General features: G+C 39.7%; 1 protein-coding gene across 1 annotated transcript in view; it reads right to left on the bottom strand.

Moving 5' to 3' along the window:
- PHF3 (PHD finger protein 3) overlaps positions 1-23081 on the bottom strand; it is a 54747-nt gene that overhangs the window by 13139 nt on the left and 18527 nt on the right. Inside the window, exons 3-10 of the mRNA XM_056856278.1 lie at positions 21814-21969; positions 15976-17749; positions 6378-6693; positions 4465-4651; positions 3650-3803; positions 3386-3542; positions 1498-1614; positions 42-173 (exon numbers count right to left, since the gene is read on the bottom strand). Coding sequence (XP_056712256.1) covers positions 42-173; positions 1498-1614; positions 3386-3542; positions 3650-3803; positions 4465-4651; positions 6378-6693; positions 15976-17749; positions 21814-21969 — 2993 coding nt within the window. The remainder of the gene's footprint in view (positions 1-41; positions 174-1497; positions 1615-3385; positions 3543-3649; positions 3804-4464; positions 4652-6377; positions 6694-15975; positions 17750-21813; positions 21970-23081) is intronic.

The raw sequence follows: 23081 nt of genomic DNA, 5'->3' as shown, positions 1-23081 counted from the left end.
ATTGTACGTGAATAAGAACACAAAGTACTTTGTCACTTTACCTGAAGTTCCATGACTGCTTCTTGCTCTTTTACTGGAGTTTCACTCTCAATCTCTATTTCACCTTTATGAGTAATTTTTGTTATTGGTCGCCTTTCAACTTCCCTCTGCTCTTTTTCAATCATTTCAATTGTCTATAAAATATCAAAGAATGGATTGGTTATATAGTATGAACAATAATTACAATGACACCAGAAGACAATGAAATACAGGCAGAGGTCTTTTACATCACCTACTTGCCTAGTCCCTTTAACTGGAGATGCCAGAGATTGAACCTGGGACTTTCTGCATGCAAAGAAGAGGCTCTACCACTGAGCCACAGCCCCTCAGACACTCAGCTGTCTAGGATAAATTAATGGTGTGGGTGCTGTTGGGGTGAGGGAGCAATCTGCCTTTAGCATCTGAGACAGGTTAGTCTGACCTCCACTCTTCTAGATCCTGAGTTGAAGAAGGAAAGCAGCCTGCACTCACTGTGTAAACAAACCACATAGATATCTATGGCACCCATTCTTGCCATGGAGCTTCAGCCTATTGGCCTACCCATAAATTATGTGCATAACTGAAATATTATTTGCCCTCTGCTGCCTGCTATCAACTAAGCACCATAAACGCTTTACATTATTTCTCCTGGTTTAAGCTGAAAACGCAGACATCAGGACTTGGATCCGATGATGCTGTTCCCACTGAACCTCTCCTCAGCTTCTGAGGTGGCCTTCCTCCCCTACAGCACTCTCCCTCCTCTGTTGCCAACACTCCTGTGTAAGGGCTCCTTGAAAAAACATCCATTTTGTGCATGTGTTAAGTGCTAGAGGCAGAGGGAGTAAGCACCATGGGATGGAAGGTTTCCTCAGCTGCTGGGGAGAAGCTCAACAGGAACAACGTCATCGGATCCAAGCCTAGGACTGTATAAGGATATAAAATCTGCACTCATTCACATGCCCTTTTAAAGCAGCAACTCAGCGAGCTTGTGAGCAATGAGAAATTTGCAAGTGCTGGACCTTTGCCTTAAAATCGAACAAAAATCACCACAATTACACCCGGAATGATCACAGATATTCAATCGTTGAATGCATTTATAAAAGGTAGCACAATTTGTATTTCTCACTACAATCTGCTGCCATATTAGGGACCAAAAGTTACTTTTGGACTTTGGAGCCAATCAAACGTTTAAATGTTCAGAACTCCAGAATTCAGGTATAGTAAGTCATATCAAAATATCATCCTCACCAGAAAAAACTCAGCAACAATTCTAATCCCTTTGCAATTTGGGACAAATTTTCAATGCTGGAATTGTCAGAAGGTAGAGTGGTTAAAATATGAATAGAATGACAACTGTTTATCTTGGTGGAATTTCCACCTTATTCTGTATTGTTGCTGTGGTTTTTTTTTTTTTTTTTTTGCTAATGCAATAAAGATTGAATGATTGACAACCGTTAAATATTTCTACATGGGTCATACGTGTTGGTTTTCTCTTTTCCTCCATGCAGCTAGTTCTTTGGAAGCCAATTCTTCTGGGCTCATTCTTATGAGATGGTCTGGAGTAACATCACCTTTCAGTACTCTTTTAAATAGTATCTGGAAAAACAACAGGGATAGCTTTGAAAACATTTACTTCCAATACAAATTCAAGTACAACAAAATGAACACTTAGGCATTTCAGTGCTACCTGTATATCATTTTTATAAATCACTCTCTCTACGAAAATTCCAAAACACAGCATCAGAAATGCTAAAACACACCATTGCACAAATAACATTTAAATCACAATTACACATACACAGTCAACCTTTTACATGAAACTTGTTAAAAATACATTCAAGAAAAATCACAAGGCTGTGTGGTGTAGTGGTTAAGAGAAGTGGTTTGGAGCAGTGGACTCTAATCTGGAGAACTGGGCTTGATTCCCCACTCCTACACATGAAACCAGCCGGGTAACCTTGGGCTAGTCACAGCTCTCTTAGAGCTCTCTCAGCCCCACCTACCTCACAGGGTATCTGTTGTGGGAGGGGAAGGTGATTATAAGCCATTTTGATTCTTCCTTAAGTGGTAGAGAAAATCGGCATATAAAAACCAACTCTTCTTCATTTAGGGGCTAACACAGAATTTTAAAAATACACCAATCATAGAACCCTTCATAACCCTGTAGTAAAGTATCTGGAGAGGATCTATCTTGAAACAGGATGATTACCAGATTCCTGCTATTTGTTAACATTACTAACATTATTCAAAGTTGCCTCTTAATCACAACAAAGTTTTCTGACTTTAAAAAAAGGAAAATCTGTTTGTACAAATCAGAAGTCACACACGCCGACATGCCAAACCATTACGGTTCAGTTCATGGTTTGTATTACAGGAATAACATGATCCCTCTTTCACGTGCTGCAATTTCCAGTCTCCCTGGCAAACCACAGTTTGTCATTATGTTCCAATGATGTCAACCGTGATTTATACAAACCATAGTTTCTGTGTGCACTAGAACTGCAAACTGCAATCAAAGCATGAAAGGAGAAGAGCAAGTGAGCAGTCCAAGGTTGTATGTGTGTACTGAAACAGAACACGAATAGGACAATGTCTAAAATGGCTCTATATGTTCACTAACATAACTAGACATGAAGGGTAGAAATTCCCCCTTCCCAGTAGTTATTTGTACATAATGGTTATTTGTACATAACAATGTAATGCTTTCTAGAGAATAAGAGCAAAAAATGCCTTTTGGAGAAAAATAAATGAATCAGGGATTTTAGGATTCAAGTCAGAGGAAAATTCTCATGGCATAACACTTCCCAGAACATGGGGAAACCCGGACTGCATAGTACACCATTTTGTTTATTTATGGAGGACAGGCACATCAATGGCTATTAGTCATGACGACTAAATGGGACCTCTACATTCAGAAGCAGTAGCCTTCTGGATACCAGTGCTGGTGAGCAATACCAGAGGAAAGCTTTGGCCTTTGTGCCCTGCTTGGGGGTCTTCTGGTGCCATTTGGGTAGTCAATGTATGAAACAGGATGATGGGCTAGCAGGACCATTGGTTCAATCCACCATAGTTGCTCTTATGTTCTCTCATTACTGACAGCTAACAAATTTTAAAGCAAACAATTAGATTGATCCGATCCACACCTTTTCATTAAAGGCAATATAGAACGTATCAATCACTAACTTCAAACATTTAATTGTAAAGGGAATTCCAAAGGGAAGCAGTGCAAACACTGACACATTACCAATCTTCGGGGAAAGAGGCAAGGAAGGGGGACTATGAACATGACATGTCAGCTCCCACAAGGGAAAAAAGTACTGCGTACAAGAATTCAGAACATACAATTCACACAGACAATACAACGTACATTGTTTTTTGGATCTTTCAGATTGAATATCAAGCTTCTATACTTATTCTTGTACTTGGAATCAGTATCCCGAAAAAAAGAAAACAGCTCTTTTTCAATCCTGCTTGCAACTTTTGCAGCTCTTTCTTCGGGAATCTTCAGAGTCGAGTCAGCAAGTCTAAAAAGATTTTTTAAAAAGAGTCAGCAAATCTAATATATATATATATACATTTTCCCCAGGAAACTGAGAAAAAATGTAACAACATATTAGCATGCCATCCATACCTTTTCTCTAGGATTTCCCTGAGTGACTGCCTGACACTCTGTCTTATCTGATCAGTAGAAGGCTTAGATGCAGGTGTAGTAGGTGGGTGTATGATACCAGCAGTTCCTCCTTTCTCTGTTCTCTTTTTCTTTCCTTCTGGTCTATCCTGAAACCCTGAAGTAAGGGATGATTATAATGAAAATAAGGTTATTCAATGGATTTACTAACTTGAATCTGAAATTCACAATCGTGAACAGAAGAGGGTATAAGAGATATCTTCTGAGGGAATATGCAGTAGGGCAGTGATTTTGGATTAAGTGAAAGGTTTCTTATCAAAAGAAACAAAGTATTTCTATTTACCATTTTATTAAAACAAATTATTAAGGTCTTTTTTACCTGAGTAGAACCTGCAGCAATGTGGCCCAGTGTGGCATAAAATGACAGGTAGAACAAGGAAACATGAGTTCAGTCCCCTTACTACCATGAATTCACTGGGTGATCTTAGGCCAGTCACATACCCCAAGCCTAAACCACGTCACAATAAGATAAAATAATGTATGCTACCCTGTGGTCTGAGCTGGAAGGTAGAAATAAAAATGTAAAAGATAGACAGATGATCATGATGCCAGCTGTTCTAGACCATTGTAAACACCCTTAATGATTATTTATTTGCAGCACGGAAAAAATAACATTTTGAGGAATTCAAATCCTCTTATTTTCTGCAGGGCTTAGCTGCTCACCCATTACACTGGTGTTTAAAATGAGCATATTCACTACATTTCCAGTATAATTTTGTTTTAATAAAAGGCCAATTTCTAAATTTCGTTACTATTACCTGATTTTGTTGAACTTTCACTTGAACAAGAAACACTAAGAGTATCTTTGCTATTTTTTTCCTGTTTATCTTCAGAAGACTGATGAGGAACAGTAGGCATTTGCCCCGTTTTCTTACTAGGAATTTGAGCCCCCTTTTTCATGTCAGAATCCTTGCTTTCTGATACTGGCCTTCCATCACCAGATTCCTGAGAAGGGGGGGAGAGGATGACAAACCATAAACAGAAGAATGGATTACAGTTCTTTGACATAGAACATTAAAACAAAAATATATTTTACATCTTAAGTAAGTCAACAAATATAATTACATTTGAGTGATATATTTCAAAGATGGGCTGTTATTCACATCATTATTACACATGTGAAGCCCTTGTAGCTAGCAAAAGCATCTTTCTGCTAACAAGGAAGAAAAGTGTGTATTATAGGGTTGTTGTTTTTTTAAAAAAATGTTTTTTGTCGTCAAGTTACATCTGACTTACGGCAACCGCTGGTGAGGTTTTCAAGGCAAGAGACGTTCAGAGGTGGTTTGCCATTGCCTGCCTCCGCCTCATGAGCCTGGTATTCCTTGGTGGTCTCCCAAGGTCCACCATGGGGTATTAATTAATGAGATCTTAACCCTGTGTATACCGGGGTTGAGATACAAACCAACACTCTAAAGAAATGTGTGCATTGTGGAGGGGAGTTTTCTTCTTTTGCATTAAAGGTAAACATATCAAGAAGTGTTCCTTTAGTGAGACTGAGAGCTTAGACAGGCAAGTATTGATGGCTGAGTATTTTAAATGATGGAGTAGGAGGAGAAATCTTCCTGTCCAGCCCACAAGATAAAGAGAAAATACCTGGGGCTGGCCCATTGCTCATTGTCTTATTTGGGTTGTTCATTAAGTTCAAATTATCAGGGAGGGGACTCATTAGGTCCTTGGGGGGGGGGGAGCCCTTTGACTGACTCCCACCAGAGATGGCTTTTGCATGAATAATACAGGAGCTGTCTTCACATTCCTTGTATATCCTCAGTGTAATTTGCTGTCATTTTGATATCAGTTTGGTCTAGACTCCATTTTTCATTGCTAGGCCCATGCTAAGATGTGCTTGTGTACAGGATCGAAATGGGGGGCCCATGTGGAGTCCCAGGGCATCAGGGTTATCTGATAAGCAACAGTCACAAGTAACTGATGGGGTAAGATTTCAATCATATGAACTGACCTTACTAGCTGGGTAGATCCGATAGGGACTTCTGCCCAAGGTGTAGTGAGGCTAGTGGCTACAACAGTAACTAAGAACAGAATATATTCCTACTCAACTAAGAAAACTCACAGCTCACAGTGATTTCCCCCCCTCCATTTTTGGATTTTCATTATAACCGGGTGATTTTTTGTAAATTGTGGACTACCTACACTGAAAAAAAATTATCAGCAGAACTTCAGGAAAGGGAAGCTATATTCCTTCCCAACATTGGGTTCACTGACACTAAGTGAGGAACCTTCAAATAGAGAAAGTCCCAAGATTCCTCAACTAGAGTAACAGAAACACCAGATCCAATCCACTGTATTGACTGATGGTGCTGGTGTCCAAGAAAGCTACTCCTTAATTTTTCTAAGCAATTTCCCCTCCCCATCTAGAAGGAATCACATTGTAGCTCCGCTCCCTCTTCTACCTTCATTAAGAACAGTCTTAGCTGGCTGCCTCAGAACATACTAGCAGTGCAATCCTAAGCAAAGTTACACCCTGCTAAATCAACTGAAATCAATGGGTTTAGAAGGGTGCAACTCTGTTCAGAATTGCGCTGTAATGGACAAGAATCAGTTGAAAAAAATTAAATACTCACCAAAATGTTACACTAATACATTTAGAAAACATTTTAAAGACAAAATATCAATATTACCGCTGCTTATAAATGTTGCAGATTTAATTTCTTACCCGTTTAAAAATTTTGACTTTGTGCTTCACATTGTCTTCCCCCAGCTTTGTTTTATTTGGTGGGCATGTGGATGTTTGCTTCGATATCCCAGGCTTCTCATATTCCATTGTTCTACTTTCTCTAGTTGGTTCTTGTTTTACTTGGGTGTCCAGCACATTTTGATCTAGAACATCTGGTTTTTTGTCTTCTTCAGCACAACATTTCACACATACATATTCTTTGTCTTCTTCTCCCATTTGTTGGGCCTGAGCAAGACTCAATCCAACACAATCGCCATGAAACCAATCATCACATCTACCACAGCCCACCATGAACCTGTAACCAAGAGGGGGGGAAAAACGACTAATTAACACACAAAGATAAAACAGTCAATGTATTCAATAGTATCTCTCATAGAACATAAACAGGAATCTTGTTAGCACCTTTAACACATTGATCCCGCATAAGCGATTCTTGCCAAATTCATTTTTGCTGCAAAAGATTAACACAGCTTCTCCTCTAGAATTATTCTCACTGATCATGTTCTTTCAACTTAATGTACTTAACACTGAATCTTATGTCTGTTGCTCCAGCCTTACAACATGGTATCAGATGCCGAAGTTAAATTAAGATGAGTTGTCACTGCAGTAGCTGAAAACGAACACAGTCTGGGTACCAAAAGAATACACTCAGCTCTTGCACGGGTATGCCTCTGAGAAACATTGAACCCAAGGGCAAATGTAAAGAGAATTCAAGTTGACTACACGCATTATAAAAATGTGTTTCACACAGTGTTTAGTTACATTCTGAAAACCTTGTAACTCAACAGATCAATAATTTATTATCCAATGGCTAAAAGCTTCTATAAATCACCTAAATTTGATCAAATGAAGACAGTGGAATGCTTCTCAATCCTACTCAAACTAGCTCTGTCCAGAAAATGTAATAAATACTGGCTTTTTCACAGGATTGTAAGAGGGAGATGGGGGATACCATTCTGCTTATGCACATATTTCCCTCTTATTTGGATTTTTTCCTTCAGAAAGATCTAATAAACAAAATGGAGACCAAAACAGCTGATCAAGTCTAAGGGCTGGCTTCTGAAAACATATTCCTATTGTTAAAGCAGCCCTGACCTGGATGGCCCAGGCTAGCCTGATCCCGTCAGATCTCAGAAGCTAAGCAGTTTCAGCCCTGGTATTTGGATGGGAGACCACCAAGGAATACCAGGGTTGCTGTGCAGAGGAAGGCGCTGGCAAACCACCTCTGTTAGTCTCTTGCCATGAAAACCCCAAAAGGGGTCGCCATAAGTCGGCTGTGACTTGAAGGCATTTTACACACACACACACACACATTGTTAAAGCACTCTATTGGGTCTAACACCAATGAGACAGAAAATCCTGCTGTCTGCTTAACACCACAACAATTCTTCCTCACCAGTTCGTCACTTTTTGACAGGGTTGTTTTTTGGGTTTTTTTTTTTTTTTTGTAAGTACGTTTTAAAGGTCCTTGAAGTTCTGTAAACTCTAATGTTGTTGCTTGCTAGTAGATGAGGATACAAAACCCTTTTAGCCAACAGTTTACCAATGGAGTTACTTTAGAAGTCTGCCATCACATTCTATACGCTTAGCCATGGTTTTGCTTATTCAAACAACTGATGTTAACCAATGTAATCAGGTAAGGAACAGTTCCTTTTCTTTTTGCTTAGTACAAAATCCTCCATATCTGTTCTACTCCTTACCTTGCCTGTCAAACTCACATCCCTCTAATCATACCCCATATGTCTGTCTCCTGTTGTAGCCTATTAAGTGATTTATAAGCCCTGTTTTCGTGGTCCATTTGGACATGGAATACTTGGCTGGCCAGCACACCATATACAGCCTGGGAATGGAAACTTTGGCATGCTTTCCCCAAAACCACAATGCCAGTCAAAATTATGCATTTCGCTGACAATGATACCACAAAAGCCTGTTTAAGCCCCATTAAGTGAAACCGCTGCAAACTCAATTCAAAATTACTTCACAAGGCTAGCTTAATTATCCGGGCTTCCTTCAAATAGTGACACGTGACCACACAACTTCAAATTATGAGTTATGTCCATTAACATCAATGGTCCATTAATGGCTTCTGTACATTCAAGAGCAAGGCACCATCTCCTGGCAGCTCGCTCACGCATATGGAATTTTTAGATAGTGGTTTCAGATGCCCTACTGACTTTTATTCTAACTACTGCAAGCTCAACTGGAAAAGTGGGGTATTTGTCTTTGTGCATTTTACTTAGAGATCTGACATAAGTCAGAAATGTGATGCCTGGAAGCAGCAACACATATAAAATGGGGAAGCATCTCTCTTATAAAAGAATTTGTAGATTTAAAGCCAAGGCCAAATACTGGCAGAAACATTATAATCATGACCTTGCAGATGTAGCATGGTGTATGAACAAAAAGGGATCTATGTATGCCTAAAGGAATCCCTTTCACAGAAAACTATGGGAAGCCCCAGTCTGTACTGAGCTTGGTTAAGAATATAGAATGCTGTATGGGCTAACATTTTACCCATGCTGCTTTCATGGAAGTTGGGCTATTCAGCAGAAATTAAGTGTGCATGTTTGAGAGGAGGGGTCTATAGCAATAAGCATTTAAGCATAACTAGTGATGAAGTTTTTGAGGTCCTGAATATTACAAAAGTAATTGCCATGATTTCCATTATGTGATGGTAGAGGCGATTCTGATTCAAAGTGACTTTGAATCCTTTGAAAAGTCAGCCTCCGGTTTCTTCTCAATCAACTGCTGTTTTAATAGAATCTTCACTGTGGCAACTAACGTATGAAACCATATCAAGGAGGTCTCCCTGTAAAGCCTTCCACTGATAAGGGGGAAACTGTTTAATAAGTTCTTTGAGACACAGGATATAAAAGAACAGTCCTAGATTTAGACTTAGCAGCTGAAGTGAATTAGTTTTCACATATTCAGACAGAAATGAGACATTTTGTCTAAGTCTTTATGTAAAAATGTCATATGACCAGCGCTAATATACAAGCTACTTTTACTAGCTAAACTTAGTTGAATGTACTCCTATCAGGTATATGTTCTTCTGGTATATAAAAAAAGGAAGTTCACTTTTCTGTATCTACTCACTGACTTTTTTTCCTTCAGTACAGACTAATGTGAGAAATTAAGAACTGCTGGGGGCCAAAAAATACCAGAACAAAACCAGAAAACCCCCTATTTTCCCTGTAGCAATATGTGCCCTAATTTGCTGTTTTGAAATCCATGTGAGAATTAAGCTCGTTTTTCCTTGAGTAATGTAGTGCACCTAATGACACTGGAGCAGAGCTATTCATAAGGAATGTCACTCATCAAAGGAAGAAACATTGTGAGTTTTTAGTCCGGGGGGGGGGGGAGGAATCATTTGGAAAGAACTGAAAACTGGAAAGGACCAAACGATTCCTTTCTCATAGCTTTTATGGGTTTGTGTGAGTGTAGCAGCATTCCACATTCTGGTCCACTACCACTAACAGATCAGGCTGCAGACTGCTTCATAGTATGATGTCCAAGCTCATTAACCATGTTGTAAGGCTGGATTAGAAGATGCAGCACTGCAAAAGAAAAACAAAATAAAAATTGTTTTAATGTACTAATCATGAGGACTTAGCTAATTAAGTCAACAAGATACCCTAAATATACCACTGTCTAGACTACCTTTTTTCCAATAGGCACCTAAGTGGAAAGTGGACAAGCTAAAACACTTTACCTAACAGGAGATAACTCCTGATTGATAAGTTTTTGTTCTTTTCTAAAAAAAAAACACCATGCAAAATAATTTTATTGAGAAATACACACTACTTTAAAATAGTTCTTACAAATGTAATAAAACCAGCTACATAGGGCAGTATTTGTCCATTTATCATATATACACTACATGACTGCAATATATCCAGGGATTTAAACTTAAAATATGTACATATGCAAAAGGTAGTCTTCATTTGTCTTCCCATTCTTCTACGCAAAGGCCCCTTTGACTTGAAATAATGTGCAGGAACATTTGTATCAGCTGGTGACAACTGGATGCTATTATCTTAGCCTATTCTATAGAAGCAGCTAACACAGCTCAGGTATGGACTCTATAAAACACACGACATTTTAATTGGCCAGAATGTTTCAATGTACTTTGGAAACTAGCTACATTCAGAAAAAATACATACCATTAATGGTTTAACACACGCGCACACACACACACACAAAGTAGCCCAGTTTCAGTCACTAATGAAAGTAAAGTACATCTATCAGTTCTGGAAGCAAATGTAGCTAACAGTCCAAAGAGGATCTGTACCAATTGATCACTGTGTACACAGAGGAAATTGGGAGCCTTTTGGTTAGGTAAACTTTGAAAGAGAGGTAGATCAAAGACCTGTTCTACATCAGAGCCCTAGTCAGACATAATTGCAAGATGTGTTCGTATTAACAAACTAATCCTCACATTTGAACTACTCTGTGGAGGGAAATAATTGTTCAGGGGGAAATTCAATGTAAAATGAAACTCAGTGTGAGGATTTGTGAGAAAATTACTGCTGCACATACTACTGCACAGAACCCCCAATATTTTTGTTTAGATTTTACTGCCGTTTTAAAATAGAGAGCCCTTTGGTATTTATTAGAATGGGCAAGGAAATCCATTTAGGTAAAGGGTCTGGGTAGTAGTCAAGCACATTTTGGAAATGCTAACTGAATGTGTAGAAGAGGGTTTCCCTCCCCCCCTCCACACAGTTCTCTCTAGTGACACAACTTGCAAAAAAAAAAATTGATTATAGAAAGAAAATGGCATTCCTGTCAGCTTGTTAATACCTCTGTAGTGTTAACATGTGTAGCTAGAAAGTTCCTGGCTAAATATAATAACAAGTCTGTAGTAATGCAGTTCTTTTGGTTGTTGTACTTGTGAAACATATAGGATACAACTGGCAGCAATTTTTTTATTCACACTATGAAGGCAAACATTTGCATAACGGTGTGCAGCCTTAGCCTTGCAAAGGCATCCAGTTTATGGTTTACCCAAGCCACCTCTGGTATATCCCAACCAGTAGATCGCTTTCTGCTGCATCTGCTGTTGAGTTTTATAAGGCACTGGTTATAATGGTAATTCAGAAATCTGATAGCCTGACACTGTCCAACATTTACATCAGTACTTGTATAGCAGCAATTTGTGCCCATCCGTGTTTATTAAGTTACCAAATGATTCCTCAATCTATTTCAATTTTCTGAAAAGACATTTGAATGTATCTGAGTAACTTTAAGCAGTCTCTGTATGCTTCAATTCACATATAGTTTTAATTGTTTGAACTGAAAATGAAAGGAAACCTAATTCAATTGGGTGGAAGGAACGAAGGTGCTCAGTTTTCAGGAAAAAAATTACATAGTCACCTTGCACTTGCATAAATACCAATAAATGCATTTATAGCAATATACTAAAAATATTCTTCTACAATTAACCCTTTTAAAATACTGACGTGGTTTTAAGTGAAGGGCCATGATGGACTGGAAGTCTGTGATTCATTAAAAAATTTTTTTTTAAGTACACACTAATGAATCAGAATAGTTCATAATAAGAATTACAATGGATAATCAAAATAATTAACAGCTGTAAATATATTTCAAAGATATGTATTTGTATATGGTGATTTCTCTTCAATCATACATTTGTGGCAGCTGGAAGATCTCCAGCCTACATATAATATTTTTAAAATTATAATTGCCTCTTCTTTAAGAAAAGTATGTTTTAGAATAAAATCACAAAAACCAGCCATTGTTGATGAATGCATCCTTACTGAGCATATACACCCACACACAATGCAGCAACACCAAAACTTTGGAACTCCCTTCCTATGGAGATTAGTTTGCCTCCCACTATCAGTTGTCTTTCACCAACAGATGATTTTTTTTGTTTCATCTGGCATACTTTCAGTAATGGTTACTGGCTCACTTTCTCGTGTTTATAACTGAATTTTATAATTTTAACTGTTTAACTGTTTTAATGTTTTCAGTTCATCACCTTGTGAATCGGAGGAAAGGTGGCATAAAAATGTTCTTAAAAATAAGAAATGTAATAAAGAATAAAAATAAAAACACCAGTCGCACTAAGATTGCAGATGCTCACAAGAGGTACTGGGGCTGGCAGGCCTATAGTGTTGGTGACCCCCCCCCCCTCCACTTATTTTTTAAATACCAGATTACTTTTGCTATTTCAGCTCCCAAAAAATGCACTTAGTAAACCCTTATTAGTTAGGGAGGCCAATTTATAAATCAAATTTGTAAAGGCAGAGATCATTTTTACATTACAGAATATTTTCATCCTAAGAGCATCAAGAGCACACTATATCATTAAAAGCTATGGGCATTATACTATTCCTTCTTTATAACTAGAAAAAAATGCTTTTATCTTAATTATTATTATTTATTTAATTCATTTATACCCCACCTTTCTTCCCAATGGGTACCCAAGGCGACTTACATCATTCTCCTCTCTTCTATTCTATCCTCACAACAACCCTGTGACATAGGTTAGGCTGAGGCATTTGACTTCTATCCCGGGCATGTAAGGATATTTCACAAAATGGGGACCCATAATGAACAGCTGGAAGGTGGGGGGGAACAATTCAAAACACCACTGCCACCAGGATTTTCTCTCAGGGACTTGAAGTTGGTGGATCCTTCCCCCTATCCTCGCTTTTGGTTTAACAGACTCATCTGCTCTCAGCATTCCATTCTTTCTGCAAGTTCAGTTCTCATCAAGAAACTTTTGGAAGGTTTCTCCCCCGCCCCCCTTCCAACTAACTCACCGAAAATATGACTTTGTGAGGTCCTCCCAGTATGAACAGACCCCTATACTGCCTATGGCTGGCCACTATTAGGAAGCTTTTGTGATGGCATGAGGGCCAGCCATTTCAATATTAGATACAGTGAACTTTTAAAATGAGGCCCACACACTTAGGTATTTGATACTATACAAGTGGGTGGGATACAACTTCATTTAAAACTGCATTTGTTGACAATTAAAGAAAAAGTGAAGCAGGTGGTCCAGTGCTCAAAGCAAAAGATTCATGATGGAGATGGCAGCTGAACCACCCCACAGCCGAACCATCTTTCCACAATTCAATGCCTGCTCTCCCTTTTTCCCTCTCAGGGCTTCAGCTGAGCTCACCTGTTCACACAGGCAACATGATGAGGTGGAAATGATGTAGTAAAACAGACCACACCCCATTTTATAATGGATGGTAATATTACTGATAATATTACTGATGGTAATATTACTGATGGATGGTAATATTACTAATATTACTAAGGTCTGCCACTTTTTTGTTGTTGTTGTCAAGTCATATCTGACTTATGGTGACCCCTGGCGATGTTTTCCAGGTAAGAGATGTTTGGAGGTGGTCTGCCATTGCCTGACTCTGTGTCACAGCCCTGGTATTCCTTGGAGGTCGCCCATCCAAATACTAGCCAGGGTCAGGGCTGAGAGTGTGACTGGCCCGTAGTTTAAGCCTTAAAAGACCAATCCAGATGTAGATCTCCTGATCTAGTTATGGTTAGTTTTGGAATGTTACAGCTGTACCAACCATCACAGAGGGATAGATCTTCCCACTCTACTGATCAAAATGTGAAGCCTTTCCTCTAGCCTAAGGAACTTTCCTCCATCTTAACTGGCTCTTCCTCCAATGGAAGAGCCACTTAAGTTGGAGGAAGGCTCCTTGGAAGATGGTTGGATACACCATAGTATTAACAGGAGATGAATAAATATGTTAACAAGTAGTAGGCCACTGGTAATAAAGAAGCTGTAATTTTTAGTAACAAACACATCTATTAAAAAGTCCATCAACATTATAGAATTGAAAATAAAACATGAAAAATGAGGGGACTTTACAAAAATGAAGGGAATATTTAAAAGGAAGCTAAAGGAGAAATACAAGAGTCAAATCCCTAGAGGATGTTTAGAAGCTATCTAAAACCACACTGACTGAAGCCCAGACAGTATGCATTCCCCAGGTTAGGAAGAATAGGGCCAAGTCAAAAGCCTGCATGGTTAATGTCCCAAGTCAAGGAAGCCATAAAAAGCAAACAGACTTCTTTTAAAAAGTGCAAGGTCTGCCCCAATGAACTACACAGATAGGAGGACAATTCTTTAGATACATGCAGAGCAGGAAACCAGCCAGAGAAGCCGTTGGGCCTCTAGATGAGCAAGCAATAAAAGAATTGGTATCAGAAGATGGCAGAGGAGCTAAATGAATTTTTTGTGTCTGTGTTCACTGCAGGAATCATGGGGCATGTGCCCAGGCCAGAACTCTGAAGAACGGAGTCAAATTTAAGGCAGAATCAAACTGGCTTACAATCACCTTCCCTTCCCCACAACAGACACCCTGTGAGGTAGGTGAGGTGAGAGAGCTCTAACAGAGCTGTAACTTGCCCAAGGTCACCCAGCTGGCTTCATGTGTAGGAGTGGGGAAACAAATCCAGTTCACAAGGTTAGCCTCCGCCACTCACGTGGAGGAGCAGGGAATCTAACCCGGTTCTCCAGATCAGACTCCACTGCTCCAAACCACTGGTCTTAACCACTACACCATGCTGGCTCTCATACTTCTTCACATATACTTCTTTACATAGAGAGTGATTACAATGTGGAACTTGGTGCCACAGGATGTAGTGATGGCCACAGACACCTTTAAAACAAGTTTGGACAGATTCATGGAGGATCGGTCTATCAGAGGCTACTGGCCCTTGCGATTAAAGGGAACCTCCTCTTTCAGAGGCAGTAAACCTGTGATTATCAGTGTCAGGAGTGAACATCAGGGGAAGGCCTCAGCCACTATGCCCTGTTGCTGAACCTCCAGAGGAACAGGTTGGCCATTGTGTGAGGCAGGATGCTGGACTAGATGGACCACTGGTCTGATCCAGAAGGGCTCTTCTTATCTATTAGATTGTGATATTTTAAAATATTAAAGTTTAAGTAAATTTCCACCTAGAGATTTGTTTTTTAATGCCAGTTTGTTAAGCACCATATCACAGGGAAAGTTATAGACCTCCAGAAATGAAAGCTATGATCACTACCTAAAAAAAACTTTTATACACATGTAAGACAACCACTCTCACAGCTGGACCTCTCTCCAGCTCATGCCACTGATGGTCCCACAGCTGCCAGCTATAACTGACCAATGCCTTGCTATACCTGTTGGGAGAACTCCAGCAAGAAAAAACTCAGCAAAAGCTCAACAAAAACTTGTTCTTCCGCATACATGGCTGGCTTTTACGCCATAATCTGAAACACCCTTACTAAAAGGAAGTAAATATCGCAGAACTCAGCAGGATTTCAAACAAACATGGTTGGAATTGAGCTATTATGTTTAACTGCAGCCCACACCAGGTTCCTTTACTCAAATTACTTTCTCCAGAAAGTAGGGTTACGGGATATTTTGATGTCCACAATTTTTGTTGATTATCAAAGCTTGTCTAGAAATGCCTTTGTGTTCAATCTGAAAAAGGCAGTCTAGCACCTAGACACTAGAACATGAGTAGTAAATACGTCATTACAGAAATGGTTTAACGAAAAACATGTATATCTACACACACACACCTGTTGCCATGTGGCTTTTTGCAAAACCCACACTGCTTACTAGGAACCCAGAGAGATTTGCTTTCACTGGGAGATAGGTGGTCTGAGCTCTCTCGTTTTATAGTAGAAATATTATCTGGAATGAATAAAGGTGGCTCATCAACTGAAAGGCTTCTGCTGCTTCTTCTCTGCCGAGGCTGAAGACTCTTTTCTAACTTTCTGAGTTTAAATTTTTCTTTTTCATCCTCTTTAGAATGATCCATAAGCATTCCCATGGAATCTTTCTTCACTCCTCCTCCTCCTTCTTCTTCTTTAACACAATTATTTGTTTTCAGGAATGGATGTTTTTGTAGCTGTTTCTGGTTGTGTAGCAACTGTCCTTGCTTGGGATGCACAGATCCAGTCATTAAAGATGGGGCTTCTTTTGAACCAGCTTGACGGCCGACGGACTTGTTGTCAATGGCTCTTTCGGTAGATATTTTTTGTACTTGTGCTGTGGTTTGGGCCCGTGGAACATTTTTCCCAGGGGGCTGTTTCTTTAGAGCCATTCCAGAGTCACAGCTCTGGGCTTTCAGATCCTTATTTTCATGTTTTTTCTTAACTTTCGCTGGCTTATGAAAATGCTGCAGATTCCCTTGTTTTTCCGCATTACGTTTCAGACTTCCTGAAGATTGACTAGGATGCACCTCTTGGTTTATGGAAGCTAACTTTTGTTGGACAACTGTAGCTTTATTTTGTTTACACTTGGCATGCTTGGGCTTCACATTTTTTATACATTTTGATGAAGTGCTAGTAGGCTTATCTTCCTGCAGCCCAGGGGTCTCATGCTCTCCCACCTGTTCTCTTTCATTCTGCTGCTGTACCATTTGGACTGGAATGACTTGAACAACACCTTCTAACATACTAGTTACTGATTGGACAGAAACAGCATTACTACTTTTGGAATCGGTCTGATCAAGTTCCAAGCTATCTACAGGATCATTTTTCATCTTATCTTTTTTAGAGCCATCTGAAGGCTCTTGTTTGTCTTCTCCTGGCAAACTGATTTGATGAGCAACCTCCCCACTAGCTTGCAAGTCTGAGCTACCATCAGGTTTCCGATCCACAAAGCTGGTCTGAACTGAAAGGGTTTCCTCAGTCTCACTTGCATTCTCACAACCAGTTGTAATATGTGGCGTTTCGGCCATTCCAGTTTTGTTGCTTTCACTTTCCGTTATAGATTTGTTCAGCTCTTCCTCAGGTTTATGATTTGTCTTTTCCTTTGGGGTAACTTCAGAACTGATTTCCTTAACCACAGTTTCATTCCCTTCCTTTTCAGTTGGATTATTTTGTACCTGAATAGTCTCTGAATGGGAAGATGCTGCCATCCCTGGTCCAACACTACCGCATTCACTTTTGGCAACAACTTTAGTTGGAGAACTGGCTCCTGGGAAGTATGAAGAATTCTCTTGTTCATGAGATGCTTCAGCTATTTTTGCTTGATTGGGAATTTTATGTTCACTATCCGTTTTCACTTCTTCTGACTTTGCACAACATGTAGCCCAATCTGAATTGATTGATGCTGATGATACTTCTGTTGCCTCCTCTTCCTGGCAGGGTTCCTCACTAGTGCGCCCAACCTCTTTTGGATGCTCTGGTGCACTGCTATCTTCTGGCCTGGTCAGCCCTTTGTCCTGCTGTTTCAACCCTGCCTTTTGGGCAGCTCCAGGCTTTATAGCCGGCTTCTTGGGGTTAGCAGCTGGCAAAGCACTGGAGCGCTTGGCTAGTGTGCTCTGTCGCAGACTTCGTACAGGTTCTAGTGAAAGGAAAATGAAATATTTACTATTAATTCATCCTCAGAAAAACAGACCACACTAAAATGAATTTACTCTAATAATTGAAGTTTGGAAACAAAAATATGACAGTATATTCATCACAAATTCCAACCATGATGACACTTGTATTCAAACCATGAACTGAGCTTTGCATGCCAAATAAAATTTTCTCAGCTTTCCCAATTCCACTGTAAGCCCTCAACATTGCAGTTCTGGGGACCCCTAAGAATAGAGCTGTATGCAATGTGGGATCAGATTTGGAAGGTGGGAACTGGCAAAAATCTATCCAGCCGCAACAGCAGGAGTGCCTTCTGCCAATGGAAAATGAGCATTGGGTGTAACCCCATATCTCAGCAAGTTCCAAACATCGAAACAAGAATACAAGGCTTTTAACGATTTCAACACTGAAGCAAAATGCTACTTCAGACTCTCACTTTATAATCTTAATCTCATGGTACTGAAGAAATAACTTAGTTTCCCTGTTTTTTTAAAGGTCCCCTACCATTGATTAAATGACAAATGTTTTCCAAAACTTCATAGCTCATAATATAAATCTGTTTTTAGGGAAGTGACAATAGTACTATGCAGTCTTTCCTTAAATATTAGCAATTTCATGTTGAACAAAAAAAATTACCTATAATTCCCCCAACATAACTGCTGCTCTTTGAAATATTGACAAAAGCTGGTGTTCTGTCATTGCCTTATGTGCATATGAGTCTCACTGACATCAATGATTATGCATGGGTAACTAAGCACAGAACTGCATCCAAATGCAACAACAACAAAATCAAAGATTCCATACACCAGTATTTTTGTAAACTGTTGAGTCAGGACCCAAAAGTAGACTGCAACTTGTTCCCAGGTGGTTGCAAGGCCAGGAGAAAGAAACATGGTTAGCCACAATAAAAGATTTTGGGGGATCAATAGCAACTTTGGGGCTGCCTCTACATTGTTTATCTCAGTCATTTTATTCTACATCTTGCTGTTCAGTAATGCTATATATTTATAAATTCTAAACATAAAAATAAAACATAAACTTAATATTGTCGAAGGCTTTCACGGTCAGAGTTCATTGGTTCTTGTAGGTTATCCGGGCTGTGTAACCGTGGTCTTGGAATTTTCTTTCCTGACGTTTCGCCAGCAACTGTGGCAGGCATCTTCAGAGTAGTAACACTGAAGGACAGTGTCTCTCAGTTTCAAGTGTGTAGGAAGATATAGTCAGAAAGGGGTTGGGTTTGAGCTGAGTCATTGTCCGGCAAAAGTAATGTGCTAGTCATTGTCCTGCAAGTATCAAGATAATGTGCTAATGACGGTGTGGTATGTTAACATGGAACCATTGTATCCTGAATCTGCAATCTGACAAAATCTGCAATCTGACAAAATAGTTGGTAGAATTGTCCAGTCTTTCAGTGTCTTGGAATAAGACCCTGTGTCCTGTTTGGGTCAGTCCATGTTCAGCCACTGCTGATTTCTCAGGTTGGCCAAGTCTGCAGTATCTTTTATGTTCTTTTATCCTTGTTTGTATGCTGCGTTTTGTGGTCCCGATGTAAACTTGTCCACAACTGCAAGGTATACGATATACTCCTGCAGAGGTGAGGGGGTCAGATTTCACAGAGAAGCCATTGAAATTCATAAACATCAGCACAACTTTAACAGAAAAGAAGAGAGTTTAAGAATGAATAAGGCTTGGCTTCCTGTCCTAAAAAACCTCCAGACTAACAAAAACTTTAGTCAACAATAGCCATGCAGATTAGCTTTGGACTTCACACATTAACAGATCACTTCAGGATACAATGGTTCCATATTAACATACCACACCGTCATTAGCACATTATCTTGATACTTGCAGGACAATGACTAGCACATTACTTTTGCCGGACAATGACTCAGCTCAAACCCAACCCCTTTCTGACTATATCTTCCTACACACTTGACACTGAGAGACACTGTCCTTCAGTGTTACTACTCTGAAGATGCCTGCCACAGTTGCTGGGGAAACATCAGGAAAGAAAATTCCAAGACCACGGTTACACAGCCCGGATAACCTACAAGAACCAAAAACATAAACTTGTTCAGTATTAACTGATGAGAGAGCCCAGCAGTGTAGTGTTATTTTGGAACTGAAAAGTAGCTGAAATGTGTAGAAGTGGTCCTAGCTTAAGAATCACTGCTTTACAAAAATTAAACATTTCTCAACACCTCTTTAAATCATGTTCAGATGAACAATTTAAAACAAGATTTCCATGGCATTCATACTTACTTACTTTAATGATATTGTTCATATGGCCAATTCGGCCCTGAACAATGTCACACTGAGATCAAAATAAAAAGGAAGAAAAAAGGAACTATCTAAATAGCCCATAAGGAAATTAGTGTTTTTAATCTTAATTGAGTGGGAAAGAAATTTGGCGACTGCCAAGGTAATATTAAAATCCACCTCTGCTAAAAGAACCCTCAGATTATCCAGTTTAGAGACAGATTCCCGAATAAAAGGCTATATCCATTGTCTCTAGCCTCACTGAGCAAGTCACAGCTAAACAAGGAATGCTGAAGAGTGTCTATTTGGTCAGAACCACACTGACATACCCTCTCACAGTATAGTACCCTATTTAAATGACCTATTAACTCCCCAAGGAATTCATAACAATCAAGGAAAATAATACTGGAAATATAAATATATTTAGACATTTGGTTTTGCTAGGTTACTGAATTTGGATTTGGATTTCCAAAAGGGCTTTTGACAAACTCCCCCTAAGCAAACTTCATAGTCATGACTCATGGGATAAGAGAAGTCATTTTCTGGACTGAGAGCTGGCTGAAAAATAGGAAGCAGAGAGTAGGAATCAATGACCAGTTCTCCCAATGGAGAGATGTGAGCAGTGGGGTCCCTCAGGATTTGTGTTGGGACCAGTGCTTTTCAACCTGTTCATCAATGACCTGGGTGAACAGTGAGATGGCCAAGTTTGTGGATGATACCAAATTATTTAGGGTGGTTAAAACAAAATCGGACTGTGAAGAGCTCCAAAAGGATATCTCAAAACTGGAAGAATGAGAATTAAAATGGCAAATGAGATTCAATGTGAGCAAGTGTAAAGTGATGTATATTGGAGCAAAAAAATCCAACTTCACATATACACTGATGGGATCTTTGCTTGCAGCGACAGACCAAGAAAGGGAACTTGGGGTGGTAGTGGATAGCTCAATGAAGATGTTTCCATGCTGGCCAAAATTAGACAAGCAATAGAGAATAAAACTGCTTCTTTCATACTGCCCTTGTACGAATCTATGGTGAGACCACACTTGGACTACTGTGTACAGTTCTGGTCACCACATCTAAAAAAGAATATTGCAGAGCTTGAGAAGGTGCAGAAAAGAGAACCAAAATAATCAGGTGGCTAGAGCAACTGATCTATGAGGAGCACTTAAAACACTCAAGGGTCTTGAGCTTAGAAGGTGATTAAGGGAAGATATGACAGAGGTCTATAAAATTATGGATGGTATGGAGTAGACAGGGAGAAGCTTTTCTCCCTCTCTCATAATTCCAGAACATGGCGTCATCTGCTGAAGCTGGAGGATGAGAGATTCAAAATAGAAAAAAGGAAGTATTTCTTCACACAACACATAGTTAAATTGTGGAACTCTTTGCCCAGGATGTGGTGATGGCTGCCAACTTGGAAGGCTGTAAGAGGGGAGTGGACATGTTCATGGAGGACAGGGCTATCCATGGCTACTAGTCAAAATGAATACTAGTCATGATTCATACCAATTCAATCTAGTTATCAGAGGAGCATGCCTATTATATTAGGCACTGTGAAACACAGACAGGATGCTGCTGCAGTCGTCTTGTTTGTGGGCTTCCTAGAGGCACCTGTTTGGTGCTGTGCGAACAGACTGCTGGACTTGATGGGCCTTGGTCTTATCCAGCATGGCTTTTCTTATGCTCTTATGAATATCAAGCAATGATTTAGACACACACAAGCAGTCCATGTTAAGTAAACTGTACGAAATGACTGGCTACTAATGTGAACATCATCATAATAATTACCTTGTGTCATTAAACGTGGAGATTTTCTAGGTGATTTGACTGAAGTTCCATCCATTTGGTCCCTCAAATTCTTGTTAGGTGAAAAATCATCTTCATCATTAGTACTGCGGGCAGTTTCTTTAACTCCTTCATCCATAATATCATCAAGTCCAACAACTAAAACAAAAACAAAGAAGTCCTAAACCTTAGAACTACCTATTACAGCTATAAAGACACAAAAACAGCTGGAAGACTTAAAGACTAGCTAAAAGAAAATGAGGGATAATGTGGAAAAATGGGATTAAAAGCATGATTAGGAAGCATGATGTACACATTTCCCACGGGGTAGGTAAAACAAGCTGTCACCCAGAGCAGTATATTTCTTATACATGGTGCTTGTCAAATAGCCACTTTTAATGGACTCACATTTTATTGATTTGCCACAGGAAGTTCTCAGTCCTTAAAAGATCAGCTGTCCCCTCACTGTCCCTTCCCACCTAAGAGAAAGAGAATTTAACAATGGAAAGAGCTGATCCAAAAGTGACAATCTCCTTTATCTATATAATTTTAGTAGACTAGTTTCAGATTTTGTATGCAGAACAGGTTAGTCAGTCTGCATATTCAGTTTGGTAACTATTAGATTATTCACCAGCTACACTTCCATATTCTGACAAGCACAGTCTAAGGCTGCAAATATACGTACACTTACCTGGGAGCATGGGTTGGATCCAGACTAAAATTTTCACTTGTCACAAGGCAGAACAGAACATCCTGCCTTCCACCCCCACTGCTGCCCACTGATCTCCCCAAAATGCTGCTCCTGGGGCCCCTCAAAAACAGCGGGAGAGGCAAACTGGAGACTTCCAGCAGGAAAGGGCATTAGTGGAAGACCCCACCACACTAACCACACTCAGCTCAGCAGCCATGTACTGTGACACAACAAGAGCTTTGTAAACTCCCTGCTTTTGCAGATCCAAGAAGGCAGTAAAAATGGAAGGTTCAACAAACCCTGATGAGCTACCATATATAGCTAATAAGCTGCATTCAGTGGTGAGTTAAAAAGGCTTGCACCCAGCCAACCTCCAATGGATGGTGCTGGCAGAGGCAGGTTTTTCCATTGTCTCCCTCCCTCCAAAACATGCACAGTACCTTTCAATACCCAGAAAGATTCTTTCGTGAGTCACTACATGGGGGAAACAAGCACAGGAGTCAAGGAGCTACAGTGAATAAGGGGTGAAATTTCCCCTTTTACTTCTTCCATGAGAGAAGCTGTGTTTTTGTGAGAAAGG

This window comes from Euleptes europaea, chromosome 10, assembly GCF_029931775.1.
Source record: "Euleptes europaea isolate rEulEur1 chromosome 10, rEulEur1.hap1, whole genome shotgun sequence".
NCBI classification, from domain to species: domain Eukaryota; kingdom Metazoa; phylum Chordata; class Lepidosauria; order Squamata; family Sphaerodactylidae; genus Euleptes; species Euleptes europaea.
The sequence above is the reverse complement of the archived record's forward strand: the minus strand, read 5'-3'. Positions and strand labels throughout refer to the sequence as shown.